This window comes from Physcomitrium patens, chromosome 4 (assembly GCF_059467195.1).
Source record: "Physcomitrium patens ecotype Gransden chromosome 4, ASM5946719v1, whole genome shotgun sequence".
NCBI classification, from domain to species: domain Eukaryota; kingdom Viridiplantae; phylum Streptophyta; class Bryopsida; order Funariales; family Funariaceae; genus Physcomitrium; species Physcomitrium patens.
The window spans coordinates 10191578-10207910 of NC_143413.1; the positions used below are offsets into that span (position 1 = coordinate 10191578).

The 16333-nt window shown below is 38.0% G+C and overlaps 1 protein-coding gene, 1 long non-coding RNA gene and 1 pseudogene across 10 annotated transcripts; 2 read left to right on the plus strand and 1 right to left on the minus strand.

Moving 5' to 3' along the window:
* Positions 1 to 1278: 1278 nt before the first annotated feature.
* Positions 1279 to 5089, minus strand: LOC112281901 (peptidyl-prolyl cis-trans isomerase CYP40-like; annotated as a pseudogene). The gene is made up of 9 exons (XR_016502611.1): positions 4745 to 5089; positions 3536 to 3913; positions 3212 to 3358; positions 2959 to 3046; positions 2779 to 2831; positions 2491 to 2594; positions 2249 to 2324; positions 1941 to 2012; positions 1279 to 1714 (listed from the first exon to the last, which is right to left on the minus strand). The product of XR_016502611.1 is annotated as a peptidyl-prolyl cis-trans isomerase CYP40-like (transcript).
* A 3414-nt stretch (positions 5090 to 8503) lies between these two features.
* LOC149989394 (uncharacterized) lies at positions 8504 to 9325 on the plus strand. Of its 2 annotated transcripts, none has more exons than XR_016502610.1 (2): positions 8504 to 8926; positions 9084 to 9235. It is a non-coding gene; the product is annotated as an uncharacterized LOC149989394 (long non-coding RNA). The 2 variants fall into 2 exon arrangements; XR_016502609.1 differs by having other exon boundaries at positions 8607 to 8942; positions 9084 to 9325.
* Positions 9326 to 11866: 2541 nt separating this feature from the next.
* LOC112281899 (UDP-glucuronate 4-epimerase 1) lies at positions 11867 to 15663 on the plus strand. 7 transcript variants are annotated; one of them, XM_024518911.3, is made up of 5 exons: positions 11867 to 11998; positions 12189 to 12547; positions 13360 to 13579; positions 13804 to 14466; positions 14711 to 15663. In XM_024518911.3, the coding sequence occupies exons 3-5, from the start codon at positions 13532 to 13534 to the stop codon at positions 15350 to 15352; spliced, it is 1353 nt and encodes a 450-aa protein (XP_024374679.1). In that variant the 5' UTR covers positions 11867 to 11998; positions 12189 to 12547; positions 13360 to 13531; the 3' UTR covers positions 15353 to 15663. The 7 variants fall into 7 exon arrangements, with proteins under 7 accessions (XP_024374679.1, XP_024374681.1, XP_090105841.1 ...); XM_024518913.3 differs by having other exon boundaries at positions 12330 to 12547; XM_090249715.1 differs by lacking the exon at positions 13360 to 13579.
* Positions 15664 to 16333: the final 670 nt, after the last annotated feature.

A 16333-nucleotide genomic window follows, 5' to 3' on the forward strand; every position in this document is an offset into this window, starting at 1 on the left:
TCGGGATCCCTTGACCGGGAGATGAATGAGGGCCCCGCTCTAGCTCTCATCATCCATTACAGTAACTGATTCCGCTGTAATTCTCTTCATGTGATCGTCAACCACTGCATCCACGAGTGGGGAAATGGTGTAGTGAAGTATTTTGAGCTCGTGAGCTAGAAATATAATCATGTTTCGATATGCGTCGTTTCCAGTTTGAGTTGGAGCACCGCCACTTCGTCACTTTCTGGTACCATGCGGATCACTTCCTAGGCCAGGAGTGTCCTTGCAATCATGGTTGCATCCGCATATTTACCTCCTCCATTCTGCCAAGATGGATTGGTTTCTCTCTAAATGCACCGTGCTCTCTGCAAATCGGAGGGTAGTTCATAGCGATGTTAAGTTCTGGCAAATTGTTACTTCAATGTTCATGACCGTAAAACCCTCAAGTGTTTTCCTGGAGTTGCACATAGTCAAGTTGCGGAGTAATCCGGGATGATGTAAATAGATTCACAAGACGTGATGTCACCGTCGAGTTCACAGCAATGGCATTCCAAAGTATCTCGAAAGTGCTGTAGTTTTGAGAGAAAATTTCGAACAGCAGGATTCGGATAGTTGCCCTCTGTGGACCAGAGAGTGGACTTTTACAACCACAGAATAATGTATGAGCAATTCAACGCACGGTTAAGTACATTTTGGTGAATAAAATTTACAAATGATACATTAGAGAACAATTTGGGTTTTGAACTAATGCATGGGCTTGGGACCTGCACAAGGAATTCTGTGATTTGTTTCGCATCAAAGCCTTGATTCGTAGTAAAAAGTGACTCTACATAATATTATCAAAATGCGATACTAGGCGATTCAGTTTAAACAAAATCGTTGACATAGCCAAATCATCGATCACAAAAACAGCTCAAGTAGACACCAGTCACTGATCGAAGATGGAAGTGGTACAGCTCTTTACACAGTACAACTTACAACCAAAGAACATGCATTTAAAGCCACTTATATTATCCCATGCAGAAGGATAGCCAGATGACCCATTCGTCTTTTACACTTCGCTGAGGGGAATAATGGTAATCATGTGGGACCTTTTAAGAGCTTAAAGATTGAGTTATGCATCTTACATATAAAAACCTCATCCTAACTGTTGAAACACAACAAGAACCCTACCTGGTAACTTTCAACAGTCACCTAAAAATTATATCATATGTGAACTACCATGACATCACACTTCTTGTGAATTCATTTCCATCTGCATCTGCTTGCATCCTGCTATACATAAAACTTCAATCATGCAATAAATGCCAGCAATAATGTCCAGGTCTGGCTTCTTATAAACAGCTGGCATCATTAAACTGATATCACTAGCTCTAAGCAATATAGTGCACACACCCACTGAAGCAAGAATTCACGGACCCTGAATCGTTCAATTGAAATAACCTGGGCCTATAGCAAAATAAATCAATCGTACGCTCGATTCACAGGCTGATCAGATTAATGATGTATATATCAAAAAAGGTTGATGTTCTAATCATCTGGTTTGATTTGGTTTCCAAAGAAGCACTTTCTACATAAGCAGAATGTTACCAATTTAGAGAAAAATATAAAATTTGACAGACAGCATTCTCTGAGCACTTTTGAGGAATAAATTACCTGTCAAAAATTGAAAATATTTTTACTTGAACATTCGGGCATAGAACTTCTTCTCTCTCTCATTCCGCTCTTTGATCTGAAATCATCAGCCAGCATTAGCAAGGACAACAAAAGACTCACATTCCAGATATACACAAATATCTTTACGCATTAGGATGAAATTTCTATGTACCAGAGTCATCCAGAAAACTTATATAAATTACATTTTTCCGAACAGCTGCAAGCTCCTTCTTAATTCCAGCTGTACAGATAAGTAGCATAAACAATCAGCAAATATCATAAAAGATTGATCACACACGTACATTCTTAGTGACAAAACCCTCGAATCACCACAGTGCAGACAACTTCAAGCTCACTCCCCAGTATGACATATCCTACACCACGACAAAGAATTCACAAACCTCAAAACCTGCAGGAACATCATGATATGAAATACATGCGAGACCAGTGATACAACAAACTGAGTCGTCCAATCCCATTTAATACATTATTAATGCAGTTCAAATTTTTAGAAAAATACTTGATTGACATAACATATCCAGACATAAGTCAATGTCAGAAACTTTAGTTCATGATGAAAATGAGGCATTAAAACCTAGAAGTTCCTCACCGTCATTCGGTTCAATATTTGAGGCTTTAGTTAAGCTCATCAATGCTGAATCGATGTCACCCATCGCTAAAAGAGCCTGCATCATAGAGAAAACAACTTTTTCCTTCATGCTTTGAACACAAGCCAACCAAAAGATACCTCAACTCAAGATTTTTGTAAGAATATAGTACGCGAGGGTCCATGCCCATCTAGAGACTCATACAAGAAGCTTGCAATTATGCTTCAACATACAGAGACTTAACCTGGCCACGACGGAAAAGAGCTTTCACATTATCAACTCCAGTTTGCATAGCGTATTCACAGTCGGTCAATGCACCCTGAGGATTTTGAAGGTCAACTTGCAGGCCTGTCACCAACAATTTCATCATGAAGTCTGGTTGTAAAACATGTGTACGTATGTGAAAACTCTATTTTGAAATTGGTTACACAAACATAAATGTTATTTCAAGTATATCCTATCTGAAATATTTAAAATATATTGCGAAAGTAATCTATTATCTAAGATGAGAAGGGTTGAAAACTATACTTACAGCACTATTCGTTAATACAAGAGACTTCATCTTGCGCAACAAAATGCTTCTTGCTGTAAACCACCGTTAGACAGTAATGTGTCAATCACCAGGTTAAAATCATGCCATCTGCTCAAAAGAGGAATTCTCAATACAAAAGTTTAAAATGCCATCTCTGGAGAATACACCTTGGCAACTTACTTTCATCAAGCTCTTCTTTCTCCCAGCATACATCCAGGTACCGTAGAGCCTTCCGATACATTCTTAGTGCGGTCTTGTAATCTCCTTTCTAGTTCAAAAATTCAAGCAAATATTACGAACGGTTCCATAACCTCCAAAAAACTCTTTACCAGCAACAATCATGATCAAGAGATAGGATAGAAGATGATATTTTACGAAAGGATAAAATGCGCATTAGGCGGTCTCGTTTCAGGTTGATGAATCTAATGAGCACCTTAAAAAATTCATTTCCAAAGACGCGGGCAGAATCAACTGCTGCCTCCCTCCAAGCTGCATCAACTGGCTGAACGTCTAAGTCTGACGGCCAATCCGGATAAGTATCTCCATCTTGTGTGAATCCTAGAAAATTCATCATCCGTCACTCTAACAACGTCAGTAACTTTCTACAGGGCATGCTGTTATTTTCAACTTTGAAACAAGAAATAGGAGTCTACCATGTACTAGAGATACAAGTTTAGACAGCAAGCCACAGCGACCTAGAAAAGAGTCCATAAAAAGAGGAAAGAATTGAGGACGGAAATGTATCCAAAGCTCGTACCACGACGCCATCGTCTGCGCCTTCCGGCAGCTCACCACAGTCCACGATGCGCAACTCATTCAAGGGTAAGTCAGTTGAACTGTCGGTTGGCTGGTGCTCAAGGGAGCGCACGATCCCCATGCCCTTCAAAACCTTGCCAAACAAAACATGCTTTCCGTCGAGGTGGGGTGTTCGATTAGTAACAATGAAAAACTGGAATCCATTCGTATTTGGACCAGCATTCGCCATATACAGCATGCCCTTCCGCTCATGCTTCATTTGAAAGTTCTTGTCGTCAAAACTCTTTCCATAGATAGACTCACCACCAGTTCCGTTCGCATTCTCAAAGTCTCCACCTTGGATTATGAATTCTTTTATCACCCTGTGGAAAATGCTTCTCTGTTCAATAGAGGACATCCAAGATTTATGCAGAATGATAATCTGGTCAGTCAGCAGGAATAAGCAGTCGGGCGGTGCATCCACAATGGATCACTCGATACAAGGCATGCAATGAATAGAAAACTGTAATTATACAAGTCCGCGCGTTCCAATCGTGTTAACCACACGCAAGCTACCAAGGTTTTTCCTAATAACATTAAATTCTACGCACAATTCTCCGAAATACGTTCTTACAAAGATCACGCTTTCAAGGCGCCATCACTTGATGATAGATTCCTACAAATGCGACATTTCAACAAATATGAATTCATGCCACCCTCGTTATGATAAAAACCCACTTTGCCTTGCGACAAAGCGCAGCTGTCAAGTACAAAGAAGTGGCTAAAGACTACTGTGTCTGCATAGATCAGTAATATGAACTCGATCGCTTTCCTGAGACTGAGCCAAATGCACAACTGAAGTAGTCCACCTGAAGGAAGACAAGCGCTTTTCCTTATACTTATAGAGTGAGTTTATGGCGAGAATCTGACGAGGAAGAGCAACCTACAGCGGTGATCACTTCCATTATGCTGCGGCTACGCAAGCAGATCTTTCTAGTAAACTCAATTCTTGCGTTTCAATCATCTATCAACCACATCCAATCTGACCTACCAAGACCCTTTCACAATATTTCGTGTGTATCAAAGGCCCCTCATCACACAAAGTTCCCGACACTAAACCCGAAATGTAACTAGAATCTAGTGAGCATTGTGACGTGTGGCGACCTACGAAACTGACGACATGGGATCCGTGCATGTCATGAATGAAAGAAGAACTGAATTATTAACATACTTTGTAATAGAAAGGGCGTCTAGAGACTGGCCCAATGCCTTTCTCCCCCGTGGAAATTCTCGGCCGTCCTCGGGGCAACATCTGCGAAAAGTTCGAAAACGATCCGCCCTTCCAAGTCGCCCCCTATACTGATGTCAAAGAACACCTTCGGGTTCTTGAACCCGGCGGATGTTGGGTCAGCACTCATGCTCGCGACAGCAAATATCACCATGTACCGCACGCCAATGAATCCTAAACCCCGACAACTTCACACCACAGTAATTGATCCTCCCACAACTTCACAATTGTTTACAGAAACAAAGAAAGAAAGAAGGGAGAGAGAGAGAGAGAGAGAGGAAAACAAAAATAAATCAAAAAATAAAAACGCTGAATAAAATATGTAGCTTCTTCTCCCTCAAAGGATTCCCTCGTACACTTAAATTGTAAAAACCCGAATCGCAAACCATGCAGCTAAACACAAAATCTTCACCTCTAATCTCAAAGCCCCTTCTAAAGACTACCACCAATGAGCTAGGGTTCCGGAATTCCCACCCCTAAGACTACGAGACTACATCCAAAAAAACAGCCACCGATGTTCCAAAATCCGCTTCAGGCTCCCTACGACACACCAGCAGCATCTCACACCACTGCAGAGCTATCAGAATTAAATCTTCAAGTGAACCCACTGCTAAGATTTTACAGTAACCATTGAAATGTAGTGTAAGAGTAATGCCATTTGCTTAGGTTTACTATGAATGCTGCAACTACCACTTGAAGTTACATGTTTATGCTGTTAGGTGTTATGAATATCTGGCATTGCATAATTGGAGACTTGAAGTTTTTCAAAGACTGATTGTTGTGGTAAAGTGTCATCTTTATGATTGTACTTCAGAAAAATCATCCTCAAACAAGTCTACAGAGGTGTTGAACTAGATCAATGTTAATAATGGATTCAAATAAAAAAAACATCATAATAATATTGTATTAAATTTGTACATAATAGTATAGAAGTGTTTGACTACGATAGCATTTTGTAAATTTTAACTAGTTGATTCCCAAAAAAGAAAAGAAAAGAAAAGAAAAAGAAAACAACACTGAACTTGCATTACGATTTTAGAGAAGACATTACTAAATGTTGAACGAGGCTATTAAAATTATTTCTAATCCATAATCTTAATTACTTAAATAAAAAAATACTATGTAGGATAAATTTTTGGTTAGATATTATTTTTTTCATTTTTTTTCATTTTCTAAAAATTCTAATATATAAAATTTTGGAGGCTTAAAATTTCATTATTTCTAAACATTTCTTAAATTTGGTGTCCTTGTTTTTTTTTGTTTTAATCTAAATTTAAACCTTTAGTCTTTGTATTTCTAATCCCCAATTTGAGACAATCTTTTACATACATTTGATTGAACCAATTTATTGCAAAATTTGTAGGTTTGAAATTTCTCATAAATATTTGAGGCATCTCTTTTAAATTCATTTTTTGGTTTCACATGTTGAGTAGTTTGAGCATTGCAACAATTTGCTTTTCACAAACAATATCTTCAGAACACCTTCAAAAACCTTTAAAAAAAACATATAAAATAATTATTTAAGAATTTATTGTGGATTTTTTTTATTATTATTATTTTTCCATTTTTTCCATTTTTTCCATTTTTTTTTCAAAAAAGTTCTTTCTACAAAATGGGCAATAACATCATTAGCAAAATATTCCATTTATGCTTGAACAAAATCTTTATTAACTTCCACAAACTTAGAGATAGTTCAAAGAAAAAAACTGAGTAACTTATCTTAAAGTATGATATCTATTGGTGTAGTCGAAATGTTTCTTCCAGTTTATGCTCATCCTGGAAGTTCATGGGTGTCTCTACTAATCCGCTATCTAGAAGAGCATGCTGGAAATTTTCTTTTGCACACATCAAACTTGTTTACCATTATTTTAGTAGCTATAACTGTGAGTCTGATGATGCTGGAATGGTGATGGCCACCACAGATTGCTTCTGGAGCCCATGAGAGTAGAAATACAAAGACTATGCAATCTCTGTGCCAAAAAGACAAGCTTGTGGGTTTTGTGAAGAAGGAAATGGTTAACGGAGCATTCTCATGTTGTTAAGCACTGTTGGCTTTCATGGAACTGGAAGCTTGTGAGTTCTCGAGCCAGTTTTATGACGGCGAACTATCGCTTTTGCCTTTCGAAGTGCTGGCAACTGAAAGCAACTTTCTCATCTTGGATCCCCTCACCCAATTATTAACCCTCATTCTTGCTCTTCGCATTGGATACGTTGGAGTTCTCAAGGTGTATATTGTTCAAGAGAATGATGAGTCACTGATCGCACTTAAACCAATGGAGGAAAAGAAGTGTCCCGAACTGCATAAGAGGTGGAAATGTGCGGAGACTCTTCTCTGAACGGGCGAAAAGTATCTCGAAGATTCACAATGGTATCGCCCTAGATTCACAGTGTAACTCTCGTCCATGGTGTATTGGTGTGGAATTGTAATCTGAAATTTATCAAATCATGTAAATTACTTAATCCGACACCGATATGAAGCCTGCGATTCTGCATATTTTTGAATAAATACTCATCTCTCTGACATGCCCTGCAGCATCGGTTTAACAGTGCCAGTTGCACTCCATTTAACGATTCCAACTGAATGTGCCAATTTAATCCTGCAATTGCTGCGGGAAGCTTCATGATCTAGAGGCCCAAGTTTATCAGACGGCAAATTGTTCGCTTGCTCAGTTTGGAACTACTTGTACTACAACTTCACGCAAAACATCGAACAGTTTTAAACGGAAGGTTTGAGCATCACTGCAGTTGCTGAATGCTTGCACACTAGCCACGTTTTTTTTAACTAGATAGTTTCCCCTGCACTTGACAGCAAAGTGATATATCCCCGCAATGAGTATGTACTAAGTAGAATAGTACATGGCAGTTTCAATTCTCTTCTTTCTTACTCGTATAAGATGAGTGCTTCTCCTGCGATAAGTTGCAGTTATGAGCAATTTCGCAGCAATAAGGCCAGTTTTTTAATCAGTCCATTCCCGTTCGCATTGTGATTCCAGAGAGCAGGTGCCTTCAAATAAAACCACCAGAAGTTAATGTGGAGGTTCAGTCTCTGCCGCCGACTGCAAAGCTCACTACAATTTTGCCGACACTAGTACTAAGCTGTACTTCAAACATGTTCAGAGTGTGTCTCAGCACAATGTCCATGAATGATTTAGAACTCTCCTTTATCACGAAACCTAACAATCACTCATCGGTTCCGTTTTTGATCTTCTCTTGCGTCAACTGTGCTCCCGCCAATTGCAGGCATAGCCAAGTAGCGGAATGAGTAGATTTCATTTGTTCAGTACGTGCCAGTCAGCATAACGCATCCACTTGTGCAGAGCATCCCTTCAAATTCTTTACACATAAGCTTGCAGAGACTAACACTTCATAATCTACCAAGTCAACTGAGGAGTAGTGTCATGCCAGGGAAGAACTTACAGTTAAACTTCCAGTATAGAGGGTTTCGACACTCATGTGCCCCTGCTGGAACCCAATAGTCGCGGTTCCCATCCTGTGGTGTGACTGGTGATGTTGTACTTTGTCGATTGAAAGTACACAAAGTCCAGTTCCAAGACATGCTGACTGGCATGTACTAAACAAACTGTCAGAGAAGTTAAAAACAGCTGTCAGTCGCGGGTCAATGTCTGTCCTTATAACCACACCATAACTGCGCTGAAATAGGGAAATGACAACCATCACGTAAGTACTTGTTCGAGAAGCTTCTCTACCCTCGCCGGCAAAAGAGGATAATCAACCTCTAGGATTCTCAACCTACTGAGAAGCTCTGCATTCTGCAAAGTAGAGTGAAGAATTCCGTGAATCGATTAATGAGTTGTGTGAGTGACATCCAAATGGCCCGATTCTATCAGCCATGGAGTTATCGTCGGATCGAACAGACCATGTGCGAACACTCAGTTCTCCCACTTGTGGCTTGGCCCACATTTTAGCTCGGACTGCCACTGAAATGGACCCAACATGGGATGGATTGGCAGCTGGTTCAAGCACGTCGACATGTCCATCTCCAAGTCATCTCCACACTGGCGTAGTTTCCATGTCATGGGAGAGAATATCAACCAGGGGTTCATTTATAACATTTGCCGATATAACTACAATCACCATATTCTGCATCATCACAAGCGCAAGGAGGTTCGAGCCAGTTGTGGTATTGCTTTATTTTCATTTTCTCCAGGTTTCTTCCAATATTTTCCATTTCACCCCGATCCCTCACCAGTGTGTTTACAAAGTAGGTGTCGTTCATCCAGTCATGTACACCAGTAATCCCCTTCAAGGCTTTCCCATGCAGGGCTCAGTTTCCATAAAAAAACGTGGCCCGATTCTCACCCATGGGTGAAGTGGGCCATATTGTACCCACCAGCATTGGGAGGAACGCAGGCAGTTTGTGGATAAGCCCACACTTTGATTGTGTATGAATCGTTGGAGACTCAATGAGTGGGGGAGCAATTAACAGACGTACTTCTGCTATCCCTGGCTGCATGACTTGGCCTTCAGGTACAACCATGGCGCCTCAAGGACAAGGCTTTCAGAGAAACCTCCACCAAGCAGTATAAAAAAAAACACCCCTGTTCTTTTACTAGGTACTTCAACACTGGTGCAATCTAACTACCGCTAGTACCTAGAAACTTGATCGACACTAGAACCTCAAATTAGCGCTATGAACCGGATGGTCTCACAATCTCTATAATGTAAATTTATATATTAGATTTTTTTTATTTTTTATTTTTTTTTGTAGATATGAAGGTTTGGATTTTAGTCTCCACCTGTTATTGAGAAAAAAATTAACTTATCAAGTGTATATGGATAATTTTGTGCAAAAATAATCAAGTAATAGAGAATAATATATTAAAGATGATAAAAATCATGCAAAAATATTTAGATACAAGAAGGGTGACAAGTCATAAAATAAAATAAATTTTCTTCGTCAAAGTTTTAGATAAGATGTTGCATTAGCTAAAACTAGTAAATTATTATAATTTTGTGTTATTATTTGCATGTTATAGAAGTTTTATTTAAATATGTAAAAGTTAATGTCAACAACATTGTGTCCCCTTCTGAAAATTAATTCAAAAAAATTATTAGTATTTATTAGTGAAATAATATATATATATATATATATATATTAACTTATTAACTTTTTTATAAAAAAATTTAAATTTGAATGCACTCTAAAAGCTGCTAGTAATTTTTAACGTTGTGCTCTGTTAAACACAAATAAATTTCATCTGTGTCTGTAATTTAATTAAGAAATCTCAAATATGAATTGAAGAGTTTACCATGAATATGAAAAATTATCTAGTTAAAACCACCTAGCAACAAAAATTTGGTTAAATGTCTAACCATTTGCAGAAACATTTGTTAATTGTCACTAAAACATTTCAAACGTGTTTGGTTGTAAGTTGTTGGTGTTTGAGATCTAGAATATATCCAATTTATAAAAATTAGGATAATCAAAATTATTAGTATTTTTTATGTAGATAAACCTGAGAAATTTTGTCGTCAGTAAAATTGGCTCTGAAGAAATCAGTAATTTGATAATCTTACTATTTATTACTGATCCTGTACAACTATTTTGCTAAATTTTGTTTCATGTTTTGTGCAAATGATAACTTATTGATGAAACATACATAAATACAAATCAAAGCTTTAAGCGTTTAAAAATAAAATTATGATTATTAATGCACTTTTGAATTTAATCAAATTTATTATTTTCTAATTTAAAATAAAATAAAATAAAATAACAAAAAATCTATATACACATATTGTAATTTAAAATATGTTTAAGAAATAGACAAAAACTTCGAATACTGATTATATATCTAATAAAGAAACCTCAAAATTATCAAGAATTGTATATATATATATATATATATATATATATATATATTTGTTTATATCCAAGACTGTGAACTAGTACCACTACATTACAAATCTAATTGTCCTCGATAGTCTTTTCCTTTCAAACCAAATCTAAGATAAGCAAACAAGTCTTTAGGAACTCCTGTTGAAACTTATTATTTTTTCTTAAATCTTTCCAAGCAAAGCTATTGAAGTCTTTCTTCTAAAATATGTTTCTTTAAATATTCAAAGCTCTTTACTGTCTAGAGTTTTAAGATTGAAAGAAAACAAGTTAATGTACTTTATACATATCACTGCAAAGATTCTACATGTATTGGATATTTTAATATTTTTTCATATATATATTTACTTCGATATTTTTTATTTATCTTTAATTTATTTGACTTTAAGAATTCCTTTAGCAAATATAAACTTTCAAAGACCAAGTAAAAATAAAAAACCAATAATGCTTTCATAAATTTTTTCTTCCAAAGACACTTCGAAAATATGAAATAATATTTTGTTTAAAAAAATTATTGATTAAAATTTTAAATAAATAGAAATGAATTTCTAAACAGCTTATTAAATTATATATATATATATATATATATATATATATATATATAATAGAATAGTTTTAATTTGTATTGACTTTCTTATAGTTCAAAAAAAGGATTTGCAAATTTTGATTAATTTAAAAAGTGTTGAGTTTATAAATCGTATTAATTTGCATGATTTATTTTAAAAAATCATTTTGATATTTTTAATCTACTATGTTTTAGTTTATTGTCCATATTCAATAAAATTATTAAATTTTGATTAAAAGTTAATAATAATTACAATCCAATTACTACTTTTTATATATCTGATATTGAAAAAAACCACAAAAGAACTCCACAAACTAAATAATAATTTTAAAAAAATACATTCATTCAAATCATACTTTCTAAGTTACAAATAAACATATGAAAAGTAATAAAACCATCCTAGTATAGCTGGAGTGAAGAAATACAATCACATTTTGTGAGGGGATGGCTAGCAAATGAACACACAAAGGCTACAATGCACAAATGTCCTGATTTAGTAGATATCGATGTGTTATTAGTAGAATCACTGTCAACTCAAAGCCTCATTCGACTTGACGGACGTCCGTGCCGTCAAGGACCCGCTGCATAGCCGCAGAAGCGCGGCAGATGCCGGAAAGAAATAGAAGGTGCCTGCGAAGAAGACGAAGAAGAAGAGCGAGAAGAATAAAAACGGCTCCAAGCCCTGCTCCTATGCATAAGCCTGACCTTTGATTCATCTAGTGTGCAGTGTCTTGCTCATCTAGCGGAGATCGTTGCTTACGAGGGCTTGGAACTGTAGGTAAGCAGGCTGGCGGTGTTGTGGTGGCGAAATCTCGCAGAATCGGTTGGCGGAAGTTAAATATAGCAGGGTAGTTTTTACTTTGCTGGTGTTGTATAGATATACTTGTGTGAGGGGAGGGAGTACATTTTAGACGAGATTGTAGCGTGTTACTCAGGAGCTGTTGCGGAAGCCTCCTGGTTGGATGCAGGTCGGCAGAACACGAAAGTGGAAACGAATTACTACATTCTCCCTGCTGCTGCTCTGCTTCCCCTGCTGCTGCAATTTCTCTAGCTAAGGGATTCCAGTTCTCGACTCGTTTGTCATGATGACGGAGCTAGTGGAAGTGCAGGGCTGAGATGCGGTGAAGTCAGGAAGAGGCTGAGCGCACTCTTTCTAGTAATTGCGAAGGATGTCGAAACGTTTTTGAACGTTCTAGGAAAGGTCGTTCGAGTTGATTGTTGTCAACCCGAGCGCAGAGGCACTTGCCCTCACACTTGTGGCGCTCGACCGAACAGAGTTGAAATCTGTGATTTGGACGGACGAATAAAAAGCGAACAAGACCTTCCAGTAAGTCACGAGCTGTTTAGACTTTTTTCCTTTGATATCCAACCTGTTTTTTTAATCTAGGAAGATCTATTGGCTCAGCTTTAATTTATTCTATCAGCATGTACAAAGCAGGTGGTCTACTAGAGCTATGAACCATGTCGTATCTAGAGTATACCCGAAATTGCTTTGCCTGAGTTTTTGATAAATTTAAATATTTGAAGTGTTTGATTCTACCGTCCAAAGGTCACTGCTGGATGGCACTTTGAGCTTCATTTTCGTTTTAGGTAGGAGATGCTCATAGCGATACTTTCCACCAAACCAAGTTCTTGATTCTGAAATCACTATGTCAAGATTTTTTTTCTCGATTAGTATCAGTCTTTATATGCTTAAACAGTGCTTGAATCCTCTAAGCACTAAGAAGCCCTCTTTTAGTCGAGGTTGCATTTGGTCTGTCATTTTGAAGCTCATCAGGTCTTCCGGAGTGCCTTGCGCGGATTTCCTCGCTAGAATAATTACCATCACATGGAAATGCATGGTTAATAACAGTAAAATAACCTCGGACTATGTTGCAAAGATGTAAGTAACATAACTTCTTTTCGGGCTATCAATCATGGACTCCCCGTGCATGACCTTTATTACAGAGTAACAGTCCTGGTAACATAGGCCTTAGCTTGAAGTGGCGTAGTCTTGCATCCAAATCAGGAAGAGTAACATGCAGTCGTGAATTGTAGGGGTCTAACAATAGAGTAGCCACCAATTTGTAGTAATCGTCGAAGATTTGGGAAGAAGTCTTGAAGAAAAACGATGAATGTCTTGATTCGTTGTGGGTGTAGATGCAGTTTCGAGCGATCTAATCCGCAAAGGAGTGTCACAAAAAACCTTCGGTCGTATCACTCAGTATAAATTCTTAAGGACTCTTCTTGGTAGCTGGTGGAGGAAGTAAGGGTGACAACCTGGAATGTACTTGACTCTCCTTCCAGGGCATTGCAGAGTCCTTTGCTTAAAATGCCTCCTTCGACCATGCAAGACAGCTATACTTCAACTCCTCGAAAGGTATTGTCTCGAAGTTAGAAATTCATTAGATTTAATCAAGTTCCAATGTCGATATCTTTATTCTACAACATGGCTTGACCCGCTACAACCGCTCACCCAACCCATAGAAACAGATCAAAGGATGAAAAATTAAAGAAAGGAGAAGAGAAAAATGAAAGCAACGAAGTTAAATGCTATATTTACGGTTTTAGTTAACCAAGATGATCTCAAAATGTCATGTGCAGATGAAAATTGACAGAAGTAATTATTTTGGGCGAGTGGCGTCGAGATGGCACACAACAGCATCCGCGAGGCTCCTGGCATGCTCTGCTGTCCTCCTTATTTTGACTCTTTTTGTGATGTACCGAATCAGCAGTATATCTGGAGGGATTGTTGAAGGTGGCATTATCGGTCGTTCGGTGGCAGCCTTCAAACCAACTCATGAGTGGGAGTTGAAGGTGCGGCAGTCATGCGTGCCCAAAAGATTAGAAGAGGATGTTATGGTTGTTCTAGTCACTGGTGCCGCTGGATTTGTTGGCACTCACGTATCTTTGTCGCTAAAGAAAAGGGGAGATGGAGTGGTTGGTCTAGATAACTTCAACGACTACTATGAGACTTCCTTGAAGCGTGCCAGGCTAGATTTGCTCGAGAAACACGGCGTATTTGTTGTCGAGGGGGACATCAATGACGAGACTTTGCTGATGTCACTTTTTGAAGTAGGCCAAATTACCCATGTTATGCACCTTGCAGCCCAGGCAGGGGTACGGTACGCTGTGCAGAATCCACGCTCATATGTACACAGCAACATCGCTGGCCTTGTGAATCTTTTCGAGGTCTGTAAAGCTGCAAATCCTCAGCCAGCAATTGTTTGGGCATCATCGAGCTCAGTGTACGGCTTGAATAACAAGGTATACATAAAGGTTAAATTTAAAAGTATAATGATACTCCAAAACCATTAATTGCAATCTTTTCTCTAGTCCTAGATATCCTTTGTAAGGGAATGGATATACTTTAGAGAGAAGAATTCCTCTGGTCACTGAATTTTCTCTATTAAGTTAGACTTAAGCATCTGTCCCGAATTTTATTTGTTTCTATAGCTAGTTACTGTTCCTTTCAGCTAAGTATTACTTAAAGGCATCGTTGTGAATGTAGGTGCCATTTTCTGAAAGTGACCGTACCGATCAACCTGCTAGTCTCTATGCAGCGACCAAGAAGGCTGGTGAAGGAATAGCTCATACTTACAACCACATTTACGGCCTTTCAATAACAGGGCTCCGTTTCTTCACTGTGTACGGACCATGGGGACGACCGGATATGGCTTATTTCTCCTTCACACAAGACATCCTACGGGGAAAGGCTATTAACATCTACACTGGCAGTGGTGGAAAAGACCTAGCACGTGACTTCACTTACATAGATGACATTGTCAAGGGCTGTATGCGTGCTTTGGACACAGCTGAGAAAAGCACAGGCAGTGGCGGTAAAAAAACCGGTCCAGCCCAACTGCGCGTCTTCAATCTTGGCAATACCTCTCCTGTCACAGTACCGATCTTGGTTGATATTCTAGAGAAGCACTTAAAACAGAAAGCTATCAGGAATATCGTAAAGATGCCTCGGAATGGAGATGTCCCCTTCACACACGCGAACACATCATCAGCGCAAAGCCAGCTAAACTACCACCCAACCACGAATTTGGACACAGGTCTCAGGAAATTTGTGAAGTGGTACCTGAGCTACTATGGGGTTGGAACAGACCATAGGCTATGGTTGGGTGATCGTGAGCAGATCGTATGAATCTTCTTACACCCCTTGCCTTGCGTTGTAGGTTTTGTCCGATCACAGGTTTTGAAGCTGTAGGATATAAAGCGAAGTCCTTCATGTCCTGCCTTTTAACCACACAAGGAGGCTCATGTCCATGTAGTGTGCAGAGGAATTGTGAACACATTCGTTCAGGGCTGTAGAAATGTCAGAGTCTGTCTTGTTTTCTGATGGTGATAGGTTTTGATATTCCTCAAAAGAATAGTCTCAACCGGACAGTATGTCCTTCAGAGGATAATGTATTTCTTCTTACTCTCCTGACGAATCTGGGCTGTTTCAATTGCTTACATCTTCTTGGACTCATGTATAATTGAAGGGGTGTCAGAGTTAGAGAAATTAGTCTTGAATAAAGTTCCAAGGAAGGTGGGAACCAATAAGTGAATTTAAATTTGATGCACTTCATATATGTAGTTGGTTTTCTTTCAAGAAAATGCATTTCAACTAGATATTTAAGTGACGTTGAGGATGTGAAAGGTATTGTTTAAGTTTATTATTTGTCACCATTTTTTTAGTTTGGGATAGTGGGTTGGAATAGTGGTTTGGAATCTTATGAAGATCTAGTTGTCAAATTTAATAATATAAGTCTTGGTATAAGAATGGAGCATTAAAACACAGACTTTCATTCTTCTTCTGAATTATATTTTGGTAAGTGTATCAAACTTGTGTACTAGCAAGTGGTACATATTTTGGTAGTATAATATAAGAGAAATAATATAAAATTCTTAAAAAGTAAACTTTTTTTTATTTAAGGATATGGAAATGATGGAATTAAGAATTAGTTAAATATCTTATGTTTACATTAGAAAATAAAATTGTATGTAATTTAATTGTTCATCGAAAATTAGAAAGCATTGCAGTGCTTTTAAAGAGATTGAGAAGAATGGTGGAATTTTGAAAAAAAAAAGAAAAAAAGAAAAGAAAAGAAAAGAAATATGGTGGTACTAATTTGTTTATCTA

Bases quoted from the DNA above. Each gene is read 5' to 3' on its own strand.
- LOC112281899 (XM_024518911.3), top strand. From the start codon at position 13,532: ATGCCTCCTTCGACCATGCAAGACAGCTATACTTCAACTCCTCGAAAG. The intron at 13,580-13,803 runs GTATTGTCTCGA...TGTCATGTGCAG, and splicing joins ATACTTCAACTCCTCGAAAG to ATGAAAATTGACAGAAGTAA. The intron at 14,467-14,710 runs GTATACATAAAG...TTGTGAATGTAG, and splicing joins TGTACGGCTTGAATAACAAG to GTGCCATTTTCTGAAAGTGA.